Raw genomic sequence first — 26,980 nt, forward strand, 5'->3', positions numbered from 1 at the left:
AATGAAGTCTCATTGCACCAGCTCAAACAAAGCCAAAGAAAAATCCTGTTAATTAAGATCTATTACCTCCTCTCCTTGGCAGATAAATCCATTCTCCTGTATTTTGAGCAGCACTTGGAGGTGGTCTAAGGATGGCAAGGGTATCTGGATCCATCATCAAGAGTGGCTCAGCAGCTCTGCTGACCTAGTTAGCTGAGTCCTAAATGACATAGATATAACAGGTGGTGATTGAACCAACTAAAAGGAATAAAACCTACCACCTCATCTTTACCCGTCTATCTGTGCCAATGCATCTCTCCATGACAGAATCTGTAGGAATGCCCACTGCACAGTCCTTGTAGAAATACCTTTACATTGAGGATACCCTCCATCTGTTGCACTAACACTGCGCTGAATGTGAAAAATTCTGAACAAATCTAGCAACTCCAGACTGGACATCCTTCAGGGGGTCTGGACTATCAGCAGCAGCTGAATGGTATTCATTCTGTGTTTCTGTAATCTCATGGTCAGTTTCCACCATCCTCCTTCTGTTATCATCAAGCAGAGGATCAACACTGGTTCAAGGCAAGAGGACATACTAGTAGCAGCACCATGCATATCTAAAAATGAGTTGACAACCTGGTAAAATTACAATACTGAACTACTTACATGTCAAACAGCAGTGATAGACATGCTTAAGCAATCTCTCAACAAATGGATCAGATCTAAACTCTGCAGTCCTGCCATCATGGATGGAGTGGACAATTAAACAAATCACTGGAGGAGGAGACTCCACAAATATCCCCATTCTCAACAATGGAGGTGCTCAACACATCAGTACAAAAGATAACATTTGCAAATATCTTCAGCCGGAATTGCTTAGTGGACAAATCAACTTGATCTCCTCCTGAGGTCCCCTGCATCACAGATACCAGGCTTCAGCCAACTCAATTTTCTCCAAGTATTGCCAACAAATACCTGAAGGCAGTGGACACTGCAAAGGCTATGACCCTGACAACATTCTGGTGATAGCACCGATGACACATTCTCCAGAACTAGCTGTGTCTCTCACCAGTGCAATTACAATACCGCCATCTATGAACGTTGTGGAAGATTCTCAAGAATTCCATGTACAAATAAAGCAGGTCAAACATAACTTGTTTAATTACAGCCCATCAGTCAATTCTCAAATATTAGCAAAGTGATGGAAGTTATTGTCTACTGTGTCCCTAAGCATCACTTAGCAACTCAACAATAACCTGTTTACTGATGCTTAGTTAGAGTTCCACAAGGGTCACTTACTATTGACCTCATTATAGCCTTGGTTCAAACATGAACAATTGAGCTGGACTCAAGTGAAGGTGAAGGTGACTGTTTTTGACATCAAGACTGCTTTCGATTCAGTGTGGCGCCAAGAAGCCCTAGCAAAATTTGGGTCACTGAGAATGAGAGGGAAATCTGTCCATTGGTTAGAATTCCTAGCACAATCCAAGACATAACTGTAGGAGTTCCTCAGGGATGCCTTCCTAGGCCAAACCATCTTCAGTTGCTTCATCAACAACCTTTTCTCTATCATAAGGTCATAGGTTGGGATGTTTGCCGATGATTACACGATGTTCAGAAACATTTATGATTGCTCAGATAACTGAAAGAGTCCATGCTCAAATACAGCAAGATGAGGCTTGCGCTGGCAAGTGGCAATTAACATTTGTGCAGTGCAAGTGCCAGGCAATGACCATCTCCAACAAAAAAAATCCAATTATTGTGCATTTACGTTCAATAATGTTACCAAATGGGGGGTTACCATTGACCAGAAACAACTGGATCAGTCATCTAAAGACTGTACCTATAAAAAGGTCAAAAGCATGGAATTCTGCAGCAAGTAACTCATCTTCTGACTCCACAAAGCCTCTTCGCCATCTACAAGGCACAAAACAGGAGTTTGATGGTATATTCCTTGCTTTCCTCTATGAATGCAGCTCCAACAACATTCAAGAAACTTGACACCACCCACCATCTTCAACATTCACTTCCTGTATCACCAACGAACAGTGGCAGTATGTACCAACTACAAGATGCATTGCAAGAACACACCAAAATTCCTTAAACTCCTTCCAAAACCATAATCTCTGATGCTTAGAAGAACAAGAGCAGTAATACATCCTGCAAATTCCTCGCTAAGCCCCAAACCATCCTGGCTTGAAACTGTATTGCTACTCATTCACTGTTGCTAGGTCAGAATTTGCATCTCAATAGTCTCAATAGTTTATGAAGACAACTTACTATGAGATAGCAGTACTATGGTCTTGTAAGACAATGGCAACTTGATATTCTCTCGGGCAAAAGAACCATATATGCTAGCCGAACTAGTGATGCACACATCTGTGAATGAATTTTAAAAATGCTCTGTGAAATTATGTGCTGCTGTGACTAAAAATGTATTTTTATATTTCAGTACTGACCCTTAAGTACAGACTAGTACTTGTCCCTGAACGTTCATGTTTCATAATTTGTCTAAAAACTTCTTTGTTTGCTTTAATTACACAGTTTACATCATATTCTCCAGTGGGTCAGTTCGTTTTTGGCAATAGCAGGAGTCAAGTCAATGCTGCTGTTGTTTATTAACAGAGTTCAGAATAAAACCTAGCTTCTTGTACCTCGATTGATGCATTGAGCAAAATGAAGGCAATGCTGTCCTTTCTTCTACTAATTTCTATTCCAGCGCTAATATCCTCTGATTTCATAATAACAGAATCAGAGTTTCCGCAGGTAATGTACAATTTATACGACTAAATATCTATAATAACTTCTTTAATTGGCTGACTGTTTAACTTTTTAAAACTTTATTTTGGCCAGCATGGATATATGAGCAGTTCATCAGATGTTCTGGAACTGGATGGAAGAACCCTGAAGGTATTTTGCAGCTAAACTGTACTTGTAAAATACTGTGCCTCACTTAATCTCTATATAAATGTTATTTCAAGTTAAATGTCAGAAATCGCATGACACCAGGTTATAGTCCAACAGGTTTATTTGAAATCATAAGGTTTTGGAGTCTCACTTTTTCTTCAGGTGTTAGTGAGGTGGTATCAGACACAGAATTTATAAGTAAAAGATCAAAGGGTCACACCACTGATAAGGATGTATTAAACAAACCTAAGATGCTTTTAAATCTTTAATCAGTTAGAAGGTTTTAATTGATTATTATGTATATGCAAATCCCTGAATTCCTTTCAAGTCACTGGCCTGAGAGAATTAAAGGTTTTATCAGTATAAAGAAGAGGTGACATTTTAGGTCAGACAATGCATGTTATGTGTGAGGTTCTATATGTTTAGAATCTATATGTGTTTGTGTTTTGGTTTGGAGTCAGACTAGTTTTATTTCTAAAGTAGGAATTTATAAAATGCCACATTGACTGACTGCCTATAAATTGTGTGCTTTTTGAACAAAATAGAATGTATCTGCAAATATAAATTCACCCATGGATTTACTTGTGTGTGTGTATGTGACGGATTGTGTGTGTGTGTGTGTGTGTGTGTGTGTGTCAGTGTGATTCAGGGCGGGCGGCGGTGTGGGGGGGTGGGGGGGGTGGGGGAGAGAGAGAGAGGGGTTGTATGTGTATGTGTGTGTGTACGTGTGTGTGCGTGGGTGTGTGTGTGTGACGGATTGTGTGTGTGTGTGTGTGTTCATGTGCAGGAGAGTGTGTGTGTGTTCGCGTGCGGGAGAGTGTGTGCGTGCATGTGTGGGAGGGTATGCGTCCATGTGCGTGTGCAGGAGAGAGTGTGTGTGCACACGTGGCAGAGAATGTGTGCGCGCATGTTTGGGAGAGAGAGAAAAAGAGCGTGTGTGTGTGTGTGTGTATGTGTGCGTGTGTGTCTGTGTGTGTGTGTGTGTGTGTGTGTGTCTGTGTGTGTGTGTGTGTGTGTGTGTTTGGAGAGAGATTGTGTGTGCATGTGTTTGTGCGTGTGCGTGGTGCAGACAGAGATGGTGCGTGTGTGGGAGTGGTCCAGGACATTCGGCCTCAAATCTTCAGGTGACCGTCCTCCAAGGCAGACTTTGGGATACACAACAACACAAAGTCGCCGAGCAGAGGCTGATAGCCAAGTTCAGTACCCATGAGGATGGCCTCAACCGGGATCTTGGGTTTATGTCGCACTACAGGTGACCCCACCACACTATACACTCTCACACACACACACACACACACACACACACACACACACACACACACACACACACAAGTAAATCCATGGGTGAATTTATATTTGCAGATTCTTTCAATTTTGTTCAAAAAGCACACAATTTATAGACAGTCAATGTGGCATTTTATAAATTCCTACTTTAGAAATAAAACTAGTCTGACTCTTAGCATCTTAGCTTTGTTTAAAACATCCTCATCAGTGGTGTGACCCTTTGATCTTTTACTTATAAATTCTGTGTCTAATACCACTTCACTAACACCTGAAGAAGGAATGAGGCACCGAAAGCTTGTGTTTTCAAATAAACCTGTTGGACTATAACCTGGTGTCGTGCAATTTCTCACCTTGTCCACCCCAGCCCAACACCGACACCTCCATTTCAAGTAAAATATGAAAGGATCAACTGTTGAGTATGTCTGGGTTTTTCTCACTGCCAAAGATTGTTCTTGCTAGTCATGATTTGCAAGCCTCACACACAACAGAAACTATTTTCAAACTACCTATTTCCTTTGATAAAAGGATACAAGCAACAATGTAGGTAACTTTTTCCAGATTATATCGCTTGTGACAGTAAATTTATGATTCCTCAGTCAAGCTTCCAGACTCATAAGTACAATGCAGCATTCAACTTGTTTTAATGGTGGATACTATTTCATTTCACTGAATCTTGATTTACTTTTCTTAGTTGGCAATAGCTGACAGTGCAACTGCAAACTGAAACTAAAGGTGATGTTTAGCACTAAAGAATCTAGTATTATGATTTTTGTTTTTACTATAGATTTAGCCTTGGATAATTTTGTTATCATTTGCACAAAATAACACCATATCACAGTAGTTATTTAGAATCTAAATCTCAGTTCTTTTGTATCGTACCACAATTACACTGAATGTTTCAGTTTTTTGAGCTCAAATTGATTATAGCCCAAGGTATTGAGAAGAATTTTTTTTATTATTTAAGCTATTTTGCTAATCAACCTGTTGAAGAGATGTTATTACACATCTCTGGAACAGGTGAGACTTAAACGTAGACCTCCTGGTGCAGGGGTAGGGTTGCTACCACAAGAGGGCCTCCTCCAAGATTTGAGTCTGGGACCTTGCACCCAAAGTGGGAATCATAGCCCCAGCTGAACAAGCCACTTTGGGGTACCCTACTTATTACATTCAAATTAATCAAATTTGAATATATTCTTACACTGCAGTGGCAAATTGGCCTCTATTGAATTCATGAGGTATAACTGTTCATTCACAAAGTTATGTCACTGAATGCACAGCAGCGTCTATTGATATTCATTAATTTTTATCAAACAGGTTACTTTTTTAGAATTAGATTCTCAACTATCAAGATGCAACTACTGATAAACTGTTGCAATGTCATCATTTGATTGTATCAAGATCCATTGTACATTACACGGGAGATAGGGCATACAAAAAGGCCTTTTGCCCAACATGTGTATCTTGATGTTTATGCTCCACTCAAGCCTCCTCCCATATTGCCTGTTCTAAATTTATAACTCTTTCTTTCTCCTTCATATATTGGTCTAGTTTTTCTTTAAATTAATATTATGTACTTGAACCATTCACAATAGCAGTGAGTTCCACACTCTCTGGGGAAAGGAATTTTTCTGAATTCCCTATTTGATTTCTTCATAAGTACCTTGTACTGATTGCCTCTAGTTATGCCTTTCTTCAATAGGAGAAACATTCTCTCTATGCTCATTCAATCAAAATCACTCAATTTTAACAAGCTCTATTTGGTCACACTTCATCTTTTCACTAGGAGAAAAGAAAGCCAGTCTATTAATTCTTTCCTGACATGTATACCCATGCATTCTGGTATCATCCCTGCAAATCTCTGCACCCTCCCTTGTTCCTCTCCATCTTTTTCATAATCAGAACTACATGCAGTACTCTACATGTGGTCTAAGTAAAGCTCAACACAGGTTTAGGGCTCATTTGGCTGGACAGCTGGTTTATAATGTAGAGTAATACCAACAGCATGGGTTCAATCTCTGCACTGGTTGTTGTTACTGTGAAGTCTCCCCTCATCTGAAGCATTGTGATCATCAGGTTAAAACCACCACAGTGGTTTTAATGCTGTTGAATGAGAAAGCAGCCCTATGGTCCAGTAAGTGACTTTACCTTTAGCATTTCCTTAATTTTAAATTATTTTCATCTCTTAAATAAGGGCTTGTCCTTGTTCATATTGTGATGAACTCCCTAAATTGTAGTGCAGCTTTTAGTTGACTACACCATGATTGTTTTGTTCCTTAATGTGCCCCCCCACACCAAATATACACCTTCCAAGTAATCAGATCTTCCTATTCTTCTACCCAAAACTTACTTCCTCATATTTATCTATGCTGAATTTCATTTGCAAATTATTTACCATTCTGAAATTTATTACTGTCCTCAATTTATTGCAGTTCTCCCCAGTAATGACTAACTAACACCCCCCATCCAAATGTCATGCCATCAATATTCTACCTTTGAAAAGAGGAAATCTGTACAGTGCTTTTTATACTTTATATTTATAAATATCAAACATGTAATTTGTACTTTAATTTAGTTTCTTCTGTAATTCCATTGGCTTGTATAATTTGTGTATATAACTGATGCATTTTGTAACATTGATGTGTTTGTCCTTTTTTGATTGGCAACAGAAAAGAAGCATTGGTGAACATGGCAAAAAAGTAAGCTTGATTTCTCTGACTGTTTATTTCAGCAAGAATTTGCATTCATTTTAATATGCTGGGTGATTGTTTTTATCAGTTACATTGGATTCTTTTCTGTCTCCGCAAATGGTATGATTGACCTTGCTTTGATATATTGAAGCTGCGATTTTGTAAAATGTATTTGACGATACCATTTGTACACTATGACCAATTCGAGAAAGAATAGTAGATGCTTTACTGTTCCACTGGAACAATAAAAGCACAGATTTAATTTAAATTGGATCTTTCTAGTTTCTTGCTTCAATCATTTCTTCTTGATATAATACTCCTTAATCTCCTTCAGCCTGAGCGGGACCTTGAAATTTATGGTATGAAGATTGATTGCAAAGTCACATCTCGATTTGCTCACAGCGAGGTAATCAGCCGGGTAGTGAATCGAGCCAATGAATCAAGGGAAGCTTTCTTTGAAATGGAACTACCCAAAACGGCATTTATTACCAACTTCAGCATGTGAGTATCAATTACATTATTCAGTCAAAGTAATTAATTAGGATTACCTAACCCATTTACACAGTGTGAAAGTTTGTTTGCACAGTGTCACATTTTATATATGTATTGTATATAAAGTTAAAGGTTAAAAAAAACTACATGATTCTACTTCCACAAACTAATTTTGTTTTGCTTAAAGAAGGGAAGTGTCATCAATAAAATTAAAACACTTTATAAATAGAGGTATGAAGTATAAAATCAAGGAAGTTACGATGAATAATCTAAAACTTCAGAAACACTTGACAGGTCAGGCAACATCTGTGGAGAGATAAGTATATTTAACATTTCAGAGGGAAAGCAGGACTAGCTGATTTACTGTCATGGTGAGCTGACATGAACATGAAGAGCCTAATGGCCCACTCTGGGCTGCGACCATTACTTGATTGGATGATCCTGAATTTTGTTGTGTAAAATAACTCCACAGAGGCAAGTATCGCGTCACCAAGTAACCCTTTATTTACACATGGAGAGTCCTTGGCACTGATCCAACTCCCTCAGAGCCAGCTCTCAGATAAACACGATGTCTGACACTCCCGTTCTTTTCTGTCATACAGGGCTCCCCAGATGGATCAGATCAGCAACCCTAATCAGGGAACCCATACTCTATGAAGTCCACCTGGCTGACCTCGTTACAATCACTACATCCCCGCTATCCTCCACCGCACCCCCCCCGCCACCTTCCTCTGAGTCCGAGGACACAGGCCGATTCTTTACTTTTCCAGCTCCTTCTGAACTGGGTCACATTCTTCCAACTCTACCTCTGATACGGGTTGCACGAAATGTACAGTAGCTCACCCCTTGCACTCAAAGCATCTCGGAAAACATTCATTCTCCTCTTCAGGTGGCAAAGGTATTGAGGTGGTGACATCTGCCCTGTCCATCCCTGATTCCAAGATATCTTCAAAGTTTGACGGAGAGGGAGAACCCACAGGTTCCAGTACAGTCAGAAAGGCAGTCGAGGAGACAGGCACAATTTGTTAATGCGCCATTTGTGAATTTGCAATTTTCATATAGTCTGCACGTTTGTTCAGGACCGTCGTACCTACCCGAACTTTATATGTCACTGGACCTGACTTCACGTCAACCATACCTCTTACCCATGCAATGTCATTCCCATGGCTTCTAAACCACTTCGTCCCTGAAGCAAAGTGTCTCTCTGGCTTAGCGGCGTCTTGTGTCCGGTGTTGGCATTCCTGATGCGGTTTCATCCGCACCCCCCACCCCACCCCGTTCTGGGAAGATCAGATTTAACCTGGTGCAGAGTCTTCTCTCCATTAAACTCTGCTGGAACTATCCCTGTAATTACACGAGGGATGGTCCTGTAATCAAATAGGAACTGGGACAGTTTGGTATCTAATGAAGCCATAGGCTGTTTTTTAAGTCTGCCTCAAAGTATGGACTGCTGATCTACACTAATTTTGAACCACATTGGCAAAAGGTGTAATTGTGCAACAAATTCAATGATGAAATGGCAAATACTGCTATAACCAAGTCCAAGCAGCTGAATAAAGTTCTCTGTTTTCATTCACTGTGATTGGTACAACAGTTTTGACCTTTTAAATAGATTTTTCTTTTCCCAATTCAATACGCAATTGGACACACATTAAAACTATGAAGAACACACCTAACAGATCTCTTTGGAGTTCATTTATTAAATTTCATTTCACTGAAGTATGAAACTTCCTTAAAAGATAAAAATACTATCCCAACTTTGACACACACACTAGCATTCAAGCCAACAGTACAAGGCGCAGGGTCAGGCTGGGTGGAATTGAAAAACAATCACAATTCTGCAGTTAAGGCATTATATGTTGAGTTGGTTGTGTTTCCAGAGAAAGTTGTATGGGACAGATTTCACATCTTAAAGGATCTTGATTTGCAGTTGGTTTTCTCTCAGGGCTGATCTCTTTTGCAGAAGCAGGTACACCACTTCCAAAGATATAGAGTTCTTCTTCTTGATGTTACTGGATATTACTTAATGTTATTAGATGTTTCTTCATGATGTTATTGCTTTCTGTAGCAACAGATACAAGTGTATAATCAGGAGTTCTCATAGGAGGTGGGGTTATATGTGTCAATCCTTGCTGTTGACCCACACTGGGGACAATTTGTTTTTAAAAGAGTTTTTATGGTCCATTGCCGGAGTTCCCTATCATCATTTGATATAGTTAGAGGAAGCAGGGGAGGTTTCAATCCATATATGTACTGTAGTTGACAATCCTCATCTCCAGAGACATTTGAAGGTTTCAGTGGGAGCTACGCATTCCAGATGAATTTTAATATTCAAGTCACTTCATCTTGTATAGCCATTTGAAGCCACTTAATGCCCTGCTTTTAAGTCTTGACAATGAGATTTAAAGATTAATAGTTTGTACTTTATATCATAAAAAAGGTAAAGTCACCATATCCACAGAGGACAACTGGGCTGCTCTCATATTAGAGAGACAACGGTGGTGGTTTAACCTGAGGGTCACCACACCTCATTATGACATTACTACAAAGTCAAGTTACAACATGAAATTGAATTATTGAATTGTGCTTATCTACACTATTTTTGGAACACATTGGCAAAAGGTGTAATTTTTCCTTACATTATATCCTCCTGCTGAAATGCCACACGACTGAAAATGTAAGTCTGTCATAAGAATTGGCACTTGATTGCAATTTGTTTGATTTTAAATATGAGCTGCTAATCCTATCTAGTCCAGACTAGAATACTTCTTCGCTTATTCTCTGTTAATGTTTTTTAGAGTTTTGCAACTGATGTTGGCTCCTCTGCTGTACATCCCATGCTCTTGAAATTGTCTCTTCCATGGTTTTTTTTCTCTCTACTTTATGCCTCCCAAGTGTCATTCCAAACTTCTCTCTAATTTTGTTGCGCCCTTAAAATCATGTTTTTTCTTTCAGTTTCCAAGATATTTGTATCTCCAATGCCTCTAGGATTTACCCTTCCCTGTTTTTGAAATCTATCCTCTTTTCTCTCCATCTCCAAAATTCGCCTGCCCAGGGCCTTCTAATCTGTTTGTTTTAGAGATCTCCTTGACTCTATATGTGAGACAAACCACCACTCTTTCTTTTTGTATTCATTGTACAGTGTTTACTCAGTTTTTTCAGGATCACCCTGCTGGGTGGACAAAGATGTCTTAAGATGTAATATAGTAATTAATAAGCATATTAGAGTATATATTCCTTCTTTAACGGAATAAATATTATTAAAATAGTGGATTAAAAGAAGAAACCAGTGGAGGATATATGAGATAAAAATAATGAGTTAGACCCGTGTTATACAATCCATGTGTTTTTCTCTCTCTGTAGGACTCTAGATGGAGTGACTTATGTGGGAGCTGTAAAAGAGAAAGAAGTTGCTCAGCAACAGTACCAACAAGCAGTTTCACGGGGACAGACTGCGGGACTTGTAAAGTAAGAACAATTTCCTAGTATTTAACTAATGATGTCCATTTCTCATTCGTTTATTCCCCATGTTTCTAAGGTTTTGGAGTAGATCTGTAGCTCGGGTTGTGGATGTTGAGGTTGGTTGGCTCGCCGAACTGGTTTGTTGTTCCGCAGATGTTTCGTTACCGTGCTTGGTAACATCCTCAGTGCAGCCTCTGATGAAGTGGCAGTGTGTTTTCCTGCCTGGTTTTTAAACTCTGGGGTCCGTTGCAATGGATTGCCTCACTTCTGGGTTTCCTCCGTAGTAGAATGTATATGGGGTCGAGTTCAATGTGTTTATTAATAGCATGCTTCGTGGAATGCCATGCTTCCAGGAATTCTCGTGCTTGTCTCTGCCTAGCCTGTCCCAGGATCTTGGTGTTGTCCCAGTCGAAGTCATGGTTCTCCTTGTCCATGTGTATTGAGATGAGTGAGTATTGGTAGTGTCTTTTTGTAGCCAGTTGGTGTTCATGTACGAACTAAAGACCCACTCCCCGCCATGGACAGGACCAATGCCATCTACAAGATCCCCTGCAGAGACTGCGAGAAACACTACATCAGACAAACAGGAAGGAAACGAACAACAAGAGTACATGAACACCAACTGGCTACAAAAAGACACGACCAATACTCACTCATCTCAATCCACATGGACAAGGAGAACCACGACTTCGACTGGGACAACACCAAGATCCTGGGACAGGCTAGGCAGAGACAAGCACGAGAATTCCTGGAAGCATGACACTCCACGAAGCATGCTATTAATAAACACATTGAACTCGACCCCATATACATTCCACTACGGAGGAAACCTGGAAGTGAGGCAATCCATTGCAACGGACCCCAGAGTTTAAAAACCAGGCGGGAAAACACACCGACGCTTCATCAGAGACTGCACTGAGGATGTTACCAAGCAGGGTAACGAAACGTCTGCGGAACAACAAATCAGCTCGGCGAGCCAACCAACCTCAATTCCCCATGTGATTTGTCAAATGAAACTGCTTATGATAACGCCCACTTAGTCTTAATAACAAAGAAATAAGAATAAATGCATGAAATTCTAGTAGACTGTGCCACACTCCCACTTCCAATACACAGTCACTTGCCCATTTATCATCATTTCTTACCAAGGCAATATTCAATCCGCCTGGCTAATTCATTTATACACTCATATTCTTTTGAAGTTCTCCAATACTGTGGTGAACCCAGCAAGAAATACACTGGGAATGAAATTTCAGAAAGTATAAGATTACAATATTATAATTTTCCCATACTGGATGCCTACACATAGAGATTGGTTGCACGTTCACAGAAGCACTCCACCTTCGTAAATAGCTTCTGACAAATATATAATTCATGCTGGACAACACAGTTTTACTGATTGGATCAAATCAATTTAAAGGGGCAGATCAAGAAGATTCTATTGGAACGGCGGGCAGAGTTCCATAATGTCAGATCTCCATCCACATTGTGTATCATAACTATTTCTGGGCAAGTTGGAGGGGCAGTGGTACAGTTTAGGAAGCAGTAAACTCATTTGAGATTGATACAAGGAAAGCATAACCTGCTGTCCATTTCTCAAAATACTGGAATGTTGAATGCATAGGTTCTGTAGAAATACCTTACCATTTCCCTCTAAACCCTTCAAATTCATATACCACTCCTTTTAAATGTTGTAATTGTACCAGCCTCCACCACTTCCCATGGCAGTTCATTCCACACACTCATCACCCTCTGCATGAAAACGTTGCCCCACAGGTCCCTTTTAAATCTTTCCCCTCTCACCTTAAACCTTTGGCCTCTAGTTTTGGACTCCCCTGCCCTGGGGTAAAGACCTTGACTGTTCACCTTATCCATGTCCTTTACGATTTTATAAACTTCTGTAAAGTCATCCCTCAGCCTATGACACTCCAAGGAAAATAGCCTCAGCCTATTCAGCCTCTCCCTACAGCTCAAACCCTCCAACTCTGGCATCATCCTTGTAAATCTTGCAAGTCTTGCTTATGCCCCATTCAAAATTGGATATTTTTTATGCATCCCTCATTGTAATGATGTGATCGTCACAAAGTAACAGTAATATGATAAGAAGATAAAAAAAATTTCTACCTCGATATGTTACAGGTATGTAACAGCAATTTTTAAATTGTGTTATTTTTTCTGATTTCCAAAGAGCATCTGGAAGAAAAATGGAGAAGTTCAAAGTGTCAGTGAATGTTGGAGCAACCAAAAAAGTCACCTTTGAACTAACTTATGAAGAATTATTAAAACGTAATCTGGGGAAATATGAAATGCAAATCAGAGTAAAACCCAAGCAGCTTGTCAAACATTTTCAGGTATATTTCTAAAATAGTAACACAATTAATATATTTTAACTGTGGCTATTATTTCCTGTTTAACAACAATTAAATTCTCTTACATTTTGAATTGCTGTTTCCAGATTGATGTACATGTCTTTGAACCACAAGGCATTGCCTTTCTGGACTTTGATGCAAAATTCTTACCAAATAATCTGACGTCAATTGTGAAAAAGACACTGACTGCAACAAAGGTAGGTACGTGCCATTACTTAAAAAAAATCTTTAGTTAAACAGTCACTGCAAAAATTGACTGCATCACTGCTTCATTCAGGGCCATATTTCCTTTAAACCAACTCTTGAGCAACAGCGCAAATGTCCTGACTGTGATGAGACTATTCTGGATGGAGACTTCATCATAGAGTACGATGTCCATAGAGACCTGTCTGCCGGTACTGTTCAGGTAATTGAACATTATATTTAAAATAGACATCTCATTGGACCCTTTACTCTGATTTATTAATGTTGAAATTCTTTTGCAGATTATAAATGGATATTTTGTCCACCATTTTGCTCCTGCAAATCTAACCAGAATCCCTAAAAATGTCGTCTTTGTGATTGACCACAGTGGATCTATGTCAGGCACTAAAATGCGGCAGGTAAGAAAATCTTTTGATGTAGGCTGAAGAATGGAAATCCCTGTTATTCCTAACCTCTTTCTTTCCTAAGCCTTACTCAAGACGCAGCCAAATGAAAGAGTAATTTGATTCACACATTTACCAACATGAGGAAGAAAAAGAAATGTGCAACTATAGATATTTTGTAATTAACTTGTTCAAATATGTTATTGCGTATCTCTGGAGCAGGAAGAACTTGAACTCAGACTTCCTTGCTCAGAGGTAGGGACACTACCATTGCAACACAAGAGACAAAGCTTTCAATGACATACCAGAGTTCACAGCCCCAGGATGTGCCAAATGTCTTACAACCAATTAATAGTAATATCAGTCATGGTTGTAATATATGAAGACCTTTGTTCTTCAGCAACCTTCTCAAAATGTAGGATCATATAGAATGGATTGTTCTTCAACCAGGCCAATTATCTACTCTTAAATTTGTATACCAAATGCTAACAATAGCAATTGAAAGTATGGATAAATGTTGTATTCTGTTTGTTTTTAATCCAGGAAGACATCTGTATAAATGTTTATTTTGGTCACTGTTAAGTTAAAGTAGCTCTGTGTTTATTTTACTATTTATTCAAAATGAGGATGCATCAAAACTCTCTGTTTATCAGTGTAATTACAACCTCAGTTGGTAATTTTATAGTTCCTCTGAAATAACCTCACAGAGGCTGATATCCCATCACCAAGTCCCCCTTTATTTATACGTGGAGAGTCCTTGACACTGATTCATCTCCCTCAGAGCCAGCTCTCAGAGTGAACAGGATGTCCAACAGTCCTGCTCTTATCTGTCAGTCAGAGCTCCCTGATTGGACCAAATGAGCAGCCCCAATTAGGGAACTCATATTCTATGAGATCTACCTGGCTGACCTCATTACAACTACTACAGCCTCTAACTGTAGTCAGTTAACAACTAACAATTACAAAGCATGAGTGACAGAGAGCCAGCAAATAAAATAATATTATTATATTTAGCCAAAAGCTTGGTCAGAAGTACATTTAAAGAAAGTTTTAAAAAGAGACAAATCCTATCTAATAGGAGACAATGAATCAAATCTTGGTGTATAAAACTGTCAATGTTTGCCATCATTAGTCAACTGACACTGACAGCACCTTCTGCATATGCTCAGAATAACATGGAAACCCAGAAGCTGTTGTCAGTTGAGACTAACCTCCTCCACTGGATGCACTCTAGAGGCTCACAAAACTGCAACTTCCATATCATTCATGAATCATGGAACTACAATAGGAACACTATTAATTTCACTGCAGAAACCTTCAAAAATGTTATATGTTGCTCAATGAGTTGCAACTGCATTTTTAAGAGTGTACTAACTTCATAATTGATGCTAAACTGCCAGTTGCTTTTATCTTTGTAGAATTTCAAATTTCTCCAAAGAAATTAAAACATTCCACATATTTTCAAAGACAAACATTTTTAAAAGTCTGTTTATCACATTTTAGTTTCTATTTTATACTGTCATTCAAATTTAATATTTGAATATTTAAATTAAAAGTGAAGGATTTTAAGTGCTTTTAACTGTCTGGTTTGCATTATGTAAGCTAAAAAATTGTACTTACGTTACTGCTTACTGATATTGTTGTCCCTGCGCTTCAAAATATAATACAAACGCATGAATAGGGAATGAGAATGGGCCACTTGACCCCTTGTGTCTGCTCTGCCATTCAGTACTGTAACATGAGATTTGAACACAGGGACAGCCCAAAGATCATTAAGCAAAGATTCTTTATTGCATTGCCATTAGGTCATTATAAACATGAAGGGAAGTGAAAGATAATAAAAGAATACACAGCATTTACAAGGAATTAAGCTTCTACTTTACATCTAATTGACGAAAACCCATGTCTATCTGATCCTTCACCCCATAAGGCCTACGTCATGGAGGCACCTTTTTTCTTCAGAGAGGGTCTGTTTGACTGCTTCAGCTTCCCTATTTGGCACCCTCCTGCATTGTCACCATCTGTTGCTGGAAGTTCCATTTAAAACTTTCCTGCTTGAGACTTAACAACCCAGCAACTACACATAGTGCACAATGACATTTTGCTAAGTAGTTGCGTGATTAGCAGGTTCAATTGCATCTTGGTGACTAGAATGCTTGGGTCCACCTTAGTGGCAGTGTTCTTTTTATGTATCACAGCTGGGAAATGATAAATATTGGGGTGATATCCACTATTTGCTCAAGGACCTTCACAGCTTCTTATCTGTACTGGTACCTTCGAAGGGACACAGACTCTGTGGCAGGTCACCCATATTGGAGTCTGAGATGGTCAGGTCTTTAGGAGTTACATGATCGGAACCCTGGGTGCTTCAGTTTTATTCTCCCTTTGAGCCATCCCAGTGCCATTTTCCAGGCTTGCAGCAGGCTTCCCTACAGTGGATGTACACCCTGGATTCACAACGCACCGGTTACTTCAGGATTCCTCATCATTAACCGACTCTACTTCACTTGAGCCATCATTCACCATCACTTCAGGCTCCATGACCCTGAGTTACTTGCGTCCATGTCATCCACCAGACACCCGGTCTCAACCAACTCCTATCTGTAAACTATTTTCTGAGTCTGTACTCCAGACCATCAACATAGGTGTGGTACTGTGTCCAATTGGTCGATAACTCTGTGGGGTTGAAGATTCCAGACATTCTGTATCCTATTTTGTCCGCTGACATTCAGAATTTGGAGGAACACTCTTGTACTGATTGGAAGGCCATTGTCACTGGCTTTGCAATTGTTCAGTCCTTTCCACCACTTCCTCTGTCAGCTCATTCCATACACGCACCACACTCTGCGTGAAATATTTGCCCCTCAGGTTCCTTTTAAATCTTACCCGACTCATAAGGCCTATGCCGCCTAGTTTTGGACTCCCCTACCCTGGGGAAAAGACCTCAGCTATTCATCCTATCCATACCGCTCATGATTTTATAAATCTCTTTAAGGTCAGCCCTCAACTTCCGATGTTCCAGGGAAAAAAGCCCCAGTCTATTCATTCTCTATCTATAGCTGAAGGCCTCCAATCCCAGCAACATTCTTGTAAATCTTTTCTGAACCCTTTCAAGTTTAACAACATCTTTCCTGTAACAGGGAGACCAGAATTGAATGCAGTATTCTAAAAGTGGCCTCAGCAATGTCCGGTACATCCTCAACAAGGGAAGGCAATGGTCTTGTAGTATTATTGCTGGACTGTTAATCCAGAGACCCAAATAATGTTCTGGGGATCCAGGTTTGAATCCCACCACAGCAGATGGTAGAATTTGAATTCATTTTTTTAAAAAAATGTGAATTAAGAGTCTAATGATGACCATGAATCCATTGTCAATTGTCAGGAAAATCCCATCTGGTTCACTAATGTCCTTTAGGGAAGGAAACTGCCATCTTTACCTGGTCTGACATATATGTGACTCCAGACCCACAGCAATGTGGTTGACTCTTAACTGCCCTCTTGGCAATTATGGATGGGCAACAAATGCTGGCCTAGCCAGAGATGCCCACATCCTGTGAATGAAGAGAAAAAAATGACATCCCAACTCCTATACTCAGTACCAATGAAAACAAGTGTGCCAAACACCTTCCTCACCACCCGATCTACCAGTGACTCCACTGACTAGTGTGTGAGACAGCTGTCCCAATGTTGACAGTAGATGTTAGTAAGGAGGGCCTTGCAAAGTCGACAGCGGTGTTTCTGTCATCTTTTCCAGTACCGAGGTTGATGTTAGGTGGTCTGTCTGGTTTCAAGTCTTGGTGTGATGGTAATGTCCCTACCTCTAGACTAGGAAGCTCTGGTTCAAGTCCCACATGCTCCAGAGGTATGTAATACCATCACTGTAACAGGTTGGTTCGGAAAAATAGATTAATACTTAGCACATAACAGTATATGTTCAATAGTTTACAGGTTCAAACAGAAAATCTATCATCCTCTCTAGCCTTGGTAAATATCTGTTTCTTGGTGTTGTGCAATAGATCTTTTATGTTTCTTCAGAGAATTTTGATTCTCACCTGAGAATTCCTCTATACTAATTAGCCTGCTAATTTCCTTTACATACCCTTAAATTAAACAGCACAACCTAAACCAAGCAACATGTACTACACTTACTTTCCTTGGCTTGTTTTTAATCACTCTACTTCCCTGCAACAATCAGACTCCTGACGATATCCTAGCATTGTGACTGAGATTTATTCAAAACAACATACTGTTTGCTGACTCACTGGTTTACGCAATGGCTCATAGTTAGTTCCTACAGAAGTTACAGGACCTCCTGCAGTGCCACAACAATGCCACCCGAAGGTTGCAGGAACAGCAACTCATATTCCACTTGGGAACCCTGCAGCCCAATGGTATCGATGTGGATTTCACAAGCTTCAAAATCTCCCCTCCCCCTACCGCATCCCAAAACCAGCCCAGCTCGTCCCCGCCTCCCTAACCTGTTCTTCCTCCCACCTATCCCCTCCTCCCACCTCAAGCCGCACCCCCATCTCCTACCTACTAACCTCATCCCGTCCCCTTGACCTGTCCGTCCTCCCTGGACTGACCTATCCCCTCCCCAACTCCCCACCTACACTCACCTTTACTGGCTCCATCCCCGCCTCTTTGACCTGTCTGTTTCCTCTCCACCTATCCTCTCCTCTATCCATCTTCTATCCGCCTCTCCCTCTCTCCCTATTTATTTCAGAATCCCCTTCCCCTCCCCCATTTCTGATGAAGGGTCTAGGCCCGAAACGTCAGCCTTTCTGCTCCTATGATGCTGCTTGGCCTGCTGTGTTCATCCAGCTCTGCACCTTGTTATCTCGGATTCTCCACCATCTGCAGTTCCTACTATCTCTGAATCAGTTGTAGACTGATGATTACAATTAGGTTTGAAGTTTCAGTCTTAAAAAGCTTCTATTTTATGCACCATCATTTCTTGTGAAAGGCAGTATAATTTTCATCACACAGAGACACTAGAAAAATAACATTATCAAAATGTAATTACTTAGAAAATTTCATGCTATACCTCATAAATGATATTTGGCCCGAAACATCAACTACCCATTTCAATTTGCTGTTTCTCATTGTTGCAGTGGATAAATTGCATTTTCTTCTTTTCTATATTTAATAGCTTTTCTTGCTTTTTGACATCTTAATGATATGGTCTTTTTAATTCATAGCTGTGACCATTCCATTATCAACAAAAAAGTATTGTCTCACTGAGACAACAAGGTGCAGGGCTGGATGAACACAGCAGGTCAAGCAGCATCATAGGAGCAGAGAGGCTGACGTTTTGGGCCTAGACCCTTCATCAGAAAAGGGGGAGGGGAAGGGGGTTCTGAAATAAATAGGGAGAGAGTGGGAGGCGGATAGAAGATGGATAGAGGAGAGGATAGGTGGAAAGGAAACAAACAGGTCGAAGAGGCGGGGATGGGGCCAGTAAAGGTGAGTGTAGGTGGGGAGTTAGGGAGGGGATAGGCCAGTCCAGGGAGGACGGACAGGTCAAGGGGGCGGGATGAGGTTAGTCGGTAGGAGATGGAGGTGCGGCTTGAGGTGGGAGGAGGGGATAGGTGGGAGGAAGAACAGGACTGCTGGCAGCTTTCCTGATTATAAGGCCAGAATTGGAACCAGTACCAACTGCTACTCTCTCGATTTGGAATAAGACTAATTATTGGTTCACTTTGCCACTGATTTCAATGTTGGCCTACTGAAACTGCAACCTTTTGCTAATGTTACTGGTATCTCAATTGAGATGCTAATGCCTTTACCTTCTGTTATCAAAATGCAATCTTGTAACAGCCATATTTTGTTGTTCCCTGCTCCTCCAGCCAATTGTTGAACACACAGTGTCAGTACAATTGAGAATTGTAACGAGTGAAGGATGTTAGATTGCCATGAGATCCACTGTACTTGCTATGTGCCACAACTGATAGATGTCAAAAACAAAAAGATTCATCTCCTTCAGATATTTCATCATTCTCATGGAATCATACAGTACAGACAAGGCCCTTTAGCCCATTGAGTCTGCTTTTTGTTGAGTCACTCGGTACCGTACCTATTTAGAAGAGCGTTACATTTGGGAATCAAAGAATCAAAGAAGGATTGAGATGTTGAAGATAGTTGAGTTGATAGCTTTCATCCACAAGCAGTTCTGTATGCTCAGTGTCTCCAACACCCATTCCTAATCAGGCCTCTGCTGTCCAGCATCACATACTGACCCATGTTTAGAACTGTGAGCAAAGGTGTGACGGTGAATGAGTGGTGCCTCAAAATCAGATAGCTCTGAGCACGTGTCACTCATCAGTCAGGGTTGGTAACTTGCTTTGGAGAAGGAAAACTCTAAATTTAATCTTCCAGCTATGGGCCATGTCGTAACATCTTTGTCAGTTGACAGTCTAGAATATAAACAGTGCCAATGAATTGGATGATGATATAGAAAGGGCAGAAGAGGCTTTCTAGCTTGTTTAGCAGCTCATTATCATCATCATCCTTCAAAAAGGTGCCATCTTCCAGGTTTCATGACTTATATGTCCTAAAGTGACTCAACAGAACCTTTTGGAAGAAAGGAAAAGAACCGAGTAGGGGCAGGGTTTCAAACCAGGTTAATTCTCTTTCTCCTCCCATTTTCTTTGCTTCTCTGCATCAGAGTTTATGCAGTCAGTTTCTGTCTGCACTGTGGCTTGTTAGAGGAGGCACTGCTTCATGTTGTAGTATGTGGCAATGCACTGATACAAAGGTGGCCTCAGGAGAATGGTACTTCGCCACAGATCAGGGCAGCTATGGAGTTTAAATGCTCCTAAAGGATGGAGCAACTATTTTTTAGGAATTGTACTGCTCTCCCCAAACCAGGGAGGGGAGAAAAAGAACTCAAATGCAGCATGCTGTCTCTGCATCTTCCAGATCACTGCTCCTAGCTGATGTGTCAAAAAATAGAAAAAATTCAAACTCATAAGATTGTAAGATGTCGGAGCAGATGTAGGCCAATCAGCCCATCAAGTCTGCACCACCATTCATTGGGACCATGGCTGATCTGATTATCCTCAAATCCACTTCTTTGTCTTTTCCCTGTAATCCTCTATTCCCTTATTGAATAAAAGTTTGTCATCTCAACATTGAAAATGCTTAATGACCCAACCTCGATAGCCCCCTGAAGTAAAGAATTCCACAGATTCAATACCTTCAGAAGAAATTCTTCCACATTTCTCCATTTCCTTTACATATCTCTCTTAAATGGATGGCCTATTATTCTAATATTGTGCCTTTTGGAGCTAGATTCTCCCACAAGGGGAAACAACCTGGGTGCAACTGTCCTGTCAAGTCACCTAAGAATCAATACATTCGCCGCTCATTCTTCTTTATTCCAATGACTACAGCCCTACTCAAGTCTCCTCAAATGATAGTCCCTCCCTGGTCTTAACTTAATGAACCTTCTCTGGGTTGTCTCCAATGCCAGTATTCATTTCCTTAGGTAAGGGGCCCAAGACTGTTCACAGTATGCCAGCTATATTCTGACTAGTGCTTTGTATGATTTTCACGAAACCTTCCTACTTTTATAATCCATTCCCCTTGAAATAAAGGCCAACACTCCAATTATCTTGCCTATCACCAGGTGAAATTGAATGCTAGTTTTATATGACTCATGCATGAGGACCCCCAAATCTTTCTGTTCTGTAGCCTTCAGCAGTCTTTCTCAATTTGGGTAATATTTAGTTGTTCCATTCTTCCTGCCAAAGTGCATAATCTCATATTTTACCACATTATATTTCATCTGCCAAGTCTTTGCCCACTTGCTTAACCTGTGTACACCCTCTGCGAACTCTTTGTGTCATCTCCAGTACTTGACTTTCCAAATATTTTTGCGTCATCCACAAACGCGGCTATAGTACATTCACTTTCCTCTTACAGAAAATTTATATATATATAGTAAACAATTGTGGCCCCAGCACTGATCCCAGCAGCTAGTAACAGACTGCCATCCCGAAAATTCCCCCTTACCAACTCTTTGCCTTCTACTGGCTAACCAATCTTCTATCCATTGAAACTCAGTTCTATTCTACTTCTTGTCTCTCATTCTGCATTCCCTGAACTTATCCATTAACTTTTATTCTCTAAAATCAATTTCTGTCTACCCCACCCAGACTTGCAAGAAATAAGTGAACTCCCTATTCTTCTTACTAAATATACTACCTCATATTTATCTGTATTAAACTTAATTTGCTAATTATTAGATCATTCGTCAAGTATATTAAAGTCTTCCTGTAAGGTGTTGTGGACCTACTCAGCATTAGCAAACCCCCAATTTGGTATCATCAATATTCTGTTTCATATTTTTCTAAATTCCAATTAGTGTAGGTCAAACCTACAATCATTGAATCTTACAGTACAGAAGGAGAACATTCGACCCATCATGTCTATACTGTCTCCTGAAAGAGCTAAAACAGAAATTGCTGGAAAAGCTCAGCAGATCTGGCAGCATCAGTGGAGAGAAATCAAAATTAATGTTTTGGGCCTAAGTGACCCTTCCTCAGAACTGTAAGAGCTACCTAGCTAGTCCCATTTTCCAGCCCTGTCTCCATAGCCTTCTAAATTCATCACTTTCAAACATAAATCCAGCTTTCTGTTGAAACCTTCTACGCAATCCACCTCGACTATTCTCCCAGGAAGTGCATTCCAAACCCTAACAACTCTCTGAGTAAAGAAGTTTCTCTTCACCTCACTTCTAGCTTTCTTGCTGACAATCTTGAAATTGTGATCCTTAGTTATTGACATGCAATGAATGGAAACAGAATGTTCCCTTTTACCCAAACAAAGTTGTTCCTTATTTTGAACATCTCAAAAGGTCACCTCTTCATATTCTCTGCTATAAGCAAAATAAGCCCAAATTCTGTAATCTTTCTCGGTATTGAAAATCTCTCATTCCTGGTATATTTTATTAAAGTAAATTTCCTTTGCACTCTCTCCAAGGCTCTAACATCCTTCCCTAAATAAGTTGCCCAGAACCGAATACAATACCCTAAATGAGGTCTGACCAATGATTTGTAGAGGTGCAGCATCACTTCTTTGCTTTTATATTCTATGCCTCTGTGCACAAACCTAAGGATTCTACAAACCTACTTAACAACAGTTTCAACTTTTCTGGCCACCTTCAGAGAATTATGCACATGACCCCTGAAGTCCCTCTGCTCCTGTACTTCCCTCAAAGTTTTAGCATTGAGCCTCTATTGTCTCTTCTATTTCTTCTCCTAAAATGAATTACATCACATTTCTCTGCATTGAATTTCATCTGCCAGGTGTCCACCCATTTGGCCAACTTGTCAATGTCCCTCTACAGCTGCTCAGCATCATCCTCACAATTCACGATTCTCTCTGGCTTAGCACCATTTGCAAATTTAGAGGTTTTGCCCTCAACACCCATTTCCAAATTGTTTACATAAAACAGAAAATATACAAGTATATAAACCTGCCCAACTTTGCTTTACAGGACAAACTCTTTATCCCAGGAATAAAAACCAGAAGAACTGTGGATGCTGTAATTAGGAACAAAAACAGAAGTTGCTGGAAAAGCTCAGCAGGTCTGGCAGCATCTGTGAAGGAAATATCAGAGTTAATGCTTTGGATCCGGTTCTGAGGAAGAGTCACCAGATCCGAAACGTTAACTCTGATATTTTCTTCATAGATACTGCCACACCTGCTGAGCTTTTCCAGCAACTTCTGTTTTGCTCTTCATCCCAGGAATCAGCCTTGTAAACATATTCTGAACTGTTTATAGTACAAGTATATCTCTCCATAAGTAAGGAGACCAAAACTAGGTGTGGCCTCATCAACAGTTGTAGCCAGATATTCTTAATTTCATACTTCAAACCACTTGTAATTAAGGCCTACATTTTACTTACCTTCCTAATTAATTATGTACTTTCTTTTTGTGATTCATCTGCAAGAATACCCAGGTCCCTCTGAACTGCAAAATTCTAGAGTATCACTCCATTTAAGTAATATTCTGCTTTTGTATTCTTTCTGACAAAGAGAACGACCTCACATTTTCCTGCATCATACTCAACTTGCCAAATATTTTCCCACTCACATCCTATCTCATAGAGTCAGAGAGTCTATACTGTAAATGGAAAAGCCCTGGGGAAAATTGATGCACAGAGAGATCTGGGTGTTCAGGTCCATTGTACCCTGATGGTGGCAACGCAGGTCGATAGAGTGGTCAAGAAGGCATACGGCACGCTTTCATTCATCGGACAGGGTATTGAGTACAAGAGTTGGCAGGTCATGTTACAGTTGTATAGGACTTTGGTTCGGCCACATTTGGAATACTGCATACAGTTCTGGTCGCCACATTACCAAAAGGATGTGGATGCTTTGGAGAGGGTGCAGAGGAGGTTCACCAGGATGTTGCCTGGTATGGAGGATGCTAGCTATGAAGAGAGGTTGAGTAGATTAGGATTATTTACATTAGAAAGACAGAGGTTGAGGGGGGACCTGATTGAGGTCTACAAAATCATGAGAGGTATAGGCAGGGTGGATAGCAAGAAGCTTTTTCCCAGAATGGGGGACTCAATTACTAGGGGTCACGATTTCAAGGTGAGAGGGGAAAAGTGTAAGGGAGATATGCGTGGAAAGTTCTTTACGCAGAGGGTGGTGGGTGCCTGGAACGCGTTGCCAGCGGCGGTGGTAGAGGCGGGCACGATAGCATCATTTAAGATGTATCTATACAGATACATGAATGGGCAGGGAGCAGAGGGATACAGATCCTTGGGAAACAGGCAACAGGTTTAGATAGAGGATCTGGATCAGCGCAGGCTTGGAGGGCCGAAGGGCCTGTTCCTGTGCTGTAATTTTCTTTGTTCTTTGTTCTCGTCACACTGCATAGAAACGTGCTTCAGGCCACCATGTCAATGTTGACTAACGAATACCAAACTACACTAATCCCATTTACCTCCACTTAGTCCGTAGCCTACTATTTCATGAAATTTTAAGCACTCAAACAGATGTTCTCAAATGCTTAAAAGTATCTGCCTTCACCACCTTCTCAGGCAGCACATTCCATATTTCTACCATCCTCTGGGTAAAAACATTTTTCCTCAGATCTCCTCTAAACCACTTACTCCTTAGTTTAAACTTGTGCCCTCTCGTCTTGGACATATCTGCCCTGGGGAAAAGATTCTCACAATCTACCCTGTCTATGCTTCTCATAATTTTGTATACATCAATCATATTCCCCCCTCAGTCTCCACTATCCAAGGAAAACAAAACCCGGCCTATCCAATCTCTCCTCATAACTGAGACTTTTCATCCTGGTGAATATCCTCTGCACCTTCTCCAGTGCAATCACTCCTTTCAATAGTGTGGTTAGAGGATTTTCACACAGTATTCCATCTGTCCTAACCAATGTTTTATAAAATTGCCACAAGTCTTCCTTGCTCCTATATTCAATGCCCCAGCTAATAAAGGCAAGCATCCTATATGCCTTATTCACCACGCTGTCTACTTGTGTTGGCACCTTCAGGGGTCTATGGACTTGTACACCACAGTCTCTTTGTTCCTCAGTATTTATTGACCCTTTTTAGACCTCCCAAAATGCATCACCTCAGACTTATCAGGATTAAATTCCACCTGCCATTGCCCTGCTCAATTTACCAGCTGATCAGTATCAGACTGTAGCCTGAAATCATTAATGCCTGCTAAAACATTTAATACTTCCTTCTTATTCATCTCATCATGTTCTACAACCTCACCATCTCAACTGAAATCATCGCTACAATGCCCTTCTCCACTGCGAATGAAGATGAAAAATATTCATTTGAGACTAAAGCCATGTCCTCTGGCTCCACAAACAGATTGCCCTTTAAGTCTCCAATAGGTCCCACTCTTTCCCTGATAATCTTCTTTCTCTTAATATACTTACAAGATGCCTTGGGTTTTCCTTAATCCTATCTGGCAAAGATAGTTCATGGCTGCTCCTAATTTCTTTCTTGAGGGTTCCTAACACACTCAATGTTTTTGAAGTGCCTCCCCCTGCTTTTAATGCACTGTACTTGACATATGCTTCCTTCTTTTTCGTTATCAAACTCCTAATATCTCTTGACATTCAGTGTTCCCTGGACTTGCAGCCCTTGCTCTTTACTCTTAGAGGAACTCGCTGGCTCTGAATTTTTACTATACTACTTTTAAAAGATTCCTGCTTTCCAAATGTAAACTTAGCTACAATTAGCTGTTCCCAGACTATGTTTGCCAAATCATGTCTAATGATATTGAAATTGGCCTTCCCCCAATTTAGACATTTAAATTCTGCGCTATCCTTAACTCCTTCTCTAATGACTTTGAATCTTACAGAGTTATCCCCAAAATGCTCGCCGAATAAAACTTCAATCACTTGACCAGCTTCATTATCTATAATTACATCTAGCACTGCCCCTTTCCTAGTAGGGCCATCTATGTACTGGCACAAAAAGATCTTCTGGATGCACAATGAAAATTCCACCCCGTCTAATCCTACCACACTTATGTGATCCCAGTTAATGTTAGCGAAGTTGAAATCCCCTACAACTACAATGCTATTCCTCTCCCCTGTGATTTGCCGACATATCTACTCCACTATCTCCCTCTGTTGGGAAACCTGTAGTATAATCCCAGCAAAGTATTCTCCACTTTTTCATTTCTAAGCTCTACCCAGATGCCTTCATCTGAAGACCCATCTAGGATATCCTCCCTCATTACTGCAGTGATGGATTATTTTATCAATAATGCAATGCCCCTACTTCTCTTACATCTGACTTGAAACTAATATACCCTGGAATGTTGAACTGCCAGTTCTGTCCTTCCTTCAACCATGGTTCAATGATTGCAACCGCATCAGATTCCCACATGCTGACCAATGTTCTAAGTTCATCCACCTTACTAGTCAAAGTTCCTTGCATTCAAATAGGCACAATTTAGCTTTCTGGAACTCCATGTGCCTTATCATGCCCATGTCTTCTCTGCCTACTGGAATGTCCTAGAATTTCCTCTATATCCAATTGGACTTTGCTCCCATCTTTACATCTACTCTGTTCCCCTTCCATTGCCAAATATACAAAAACACAAAATGCTGGAAAAACTCAACAGGTCTAGCAGCCTCTGTGGAGAGAAATGAGAATTAATGTTTCGAGTCTGTTCAACCTTCTTCAGAACAGAGTTATTTCAT

The 26,980-nt window shown here is 40.4% G+C and overlaps 1 protein-coding gene across 1 annotated transcript in view; it reads left to right on the forward strand.

Moving 5' to 3' along the window:
- The first annotated feature begins 2,641 nt into the window (after window positions 1-2,641).
- The window catches only part of LOC109934847 (inter-alpha-trypsin inhibitor heavy chain H3-like), a 69,280-nt gene continuing 44,941 nt past the window's right edge, over window positions 2,642-26,980 (forward strand). Inside the window, exons 1-9 of the mRNA XM_048606761.1 lie at window positions 2,642-2,748; window positions 2,836-2,892; window positions 6,840-6,869; window positions 7,195-7,361; window positions 10,716-10,820; window positions 13,003-13,165; window positions 13,270-13,380; window positions 13,461-13,589; window positions 13,669-13,785. Of these exons, the coding sequence (XP_048462718.1) occupies window positions 2,659-2,748; window positions 2,836-2,892; window positions 6,840-6,869; window positions 7,195-7,361; window positions 10,716-10,820; window positions 13,003-13,165; window positions 13,270-13,380; window positions 13,461-13,589; window positions 13,669-13,785 (969 nt within the window). The 5' untranslated portion in view covers window positions 2,642-2,658. The remainder of the gene's footprint in view (window positions 2,749-2,835; window positions 2,893-6,839; window positions 6,870-7,194; window positions 7,362-10,715; window positions 10,821-13,002; window positions 13,166-13,269; window positions 13,381-13,460; window positions 13,590-13,668; window positions 13,786-26,980) is intronic.

The sequence above is a fragment of the Rhincodon typus genome, chromosome 16 (genome assembly GCF_021869965.1).
Source record: "Rhincodon typus isolate 14 chromosome 16, sRhiTyp1.1, whole genome shotgun sequence".
NCBI classification, from domain to species: domain Eukaryota; kingdom Metazoa; phylum Chordata; class Chondrichthyes; order Orectolobiformes; family Rhincodontidae; genus Rhincodon; species Rhincodon typus.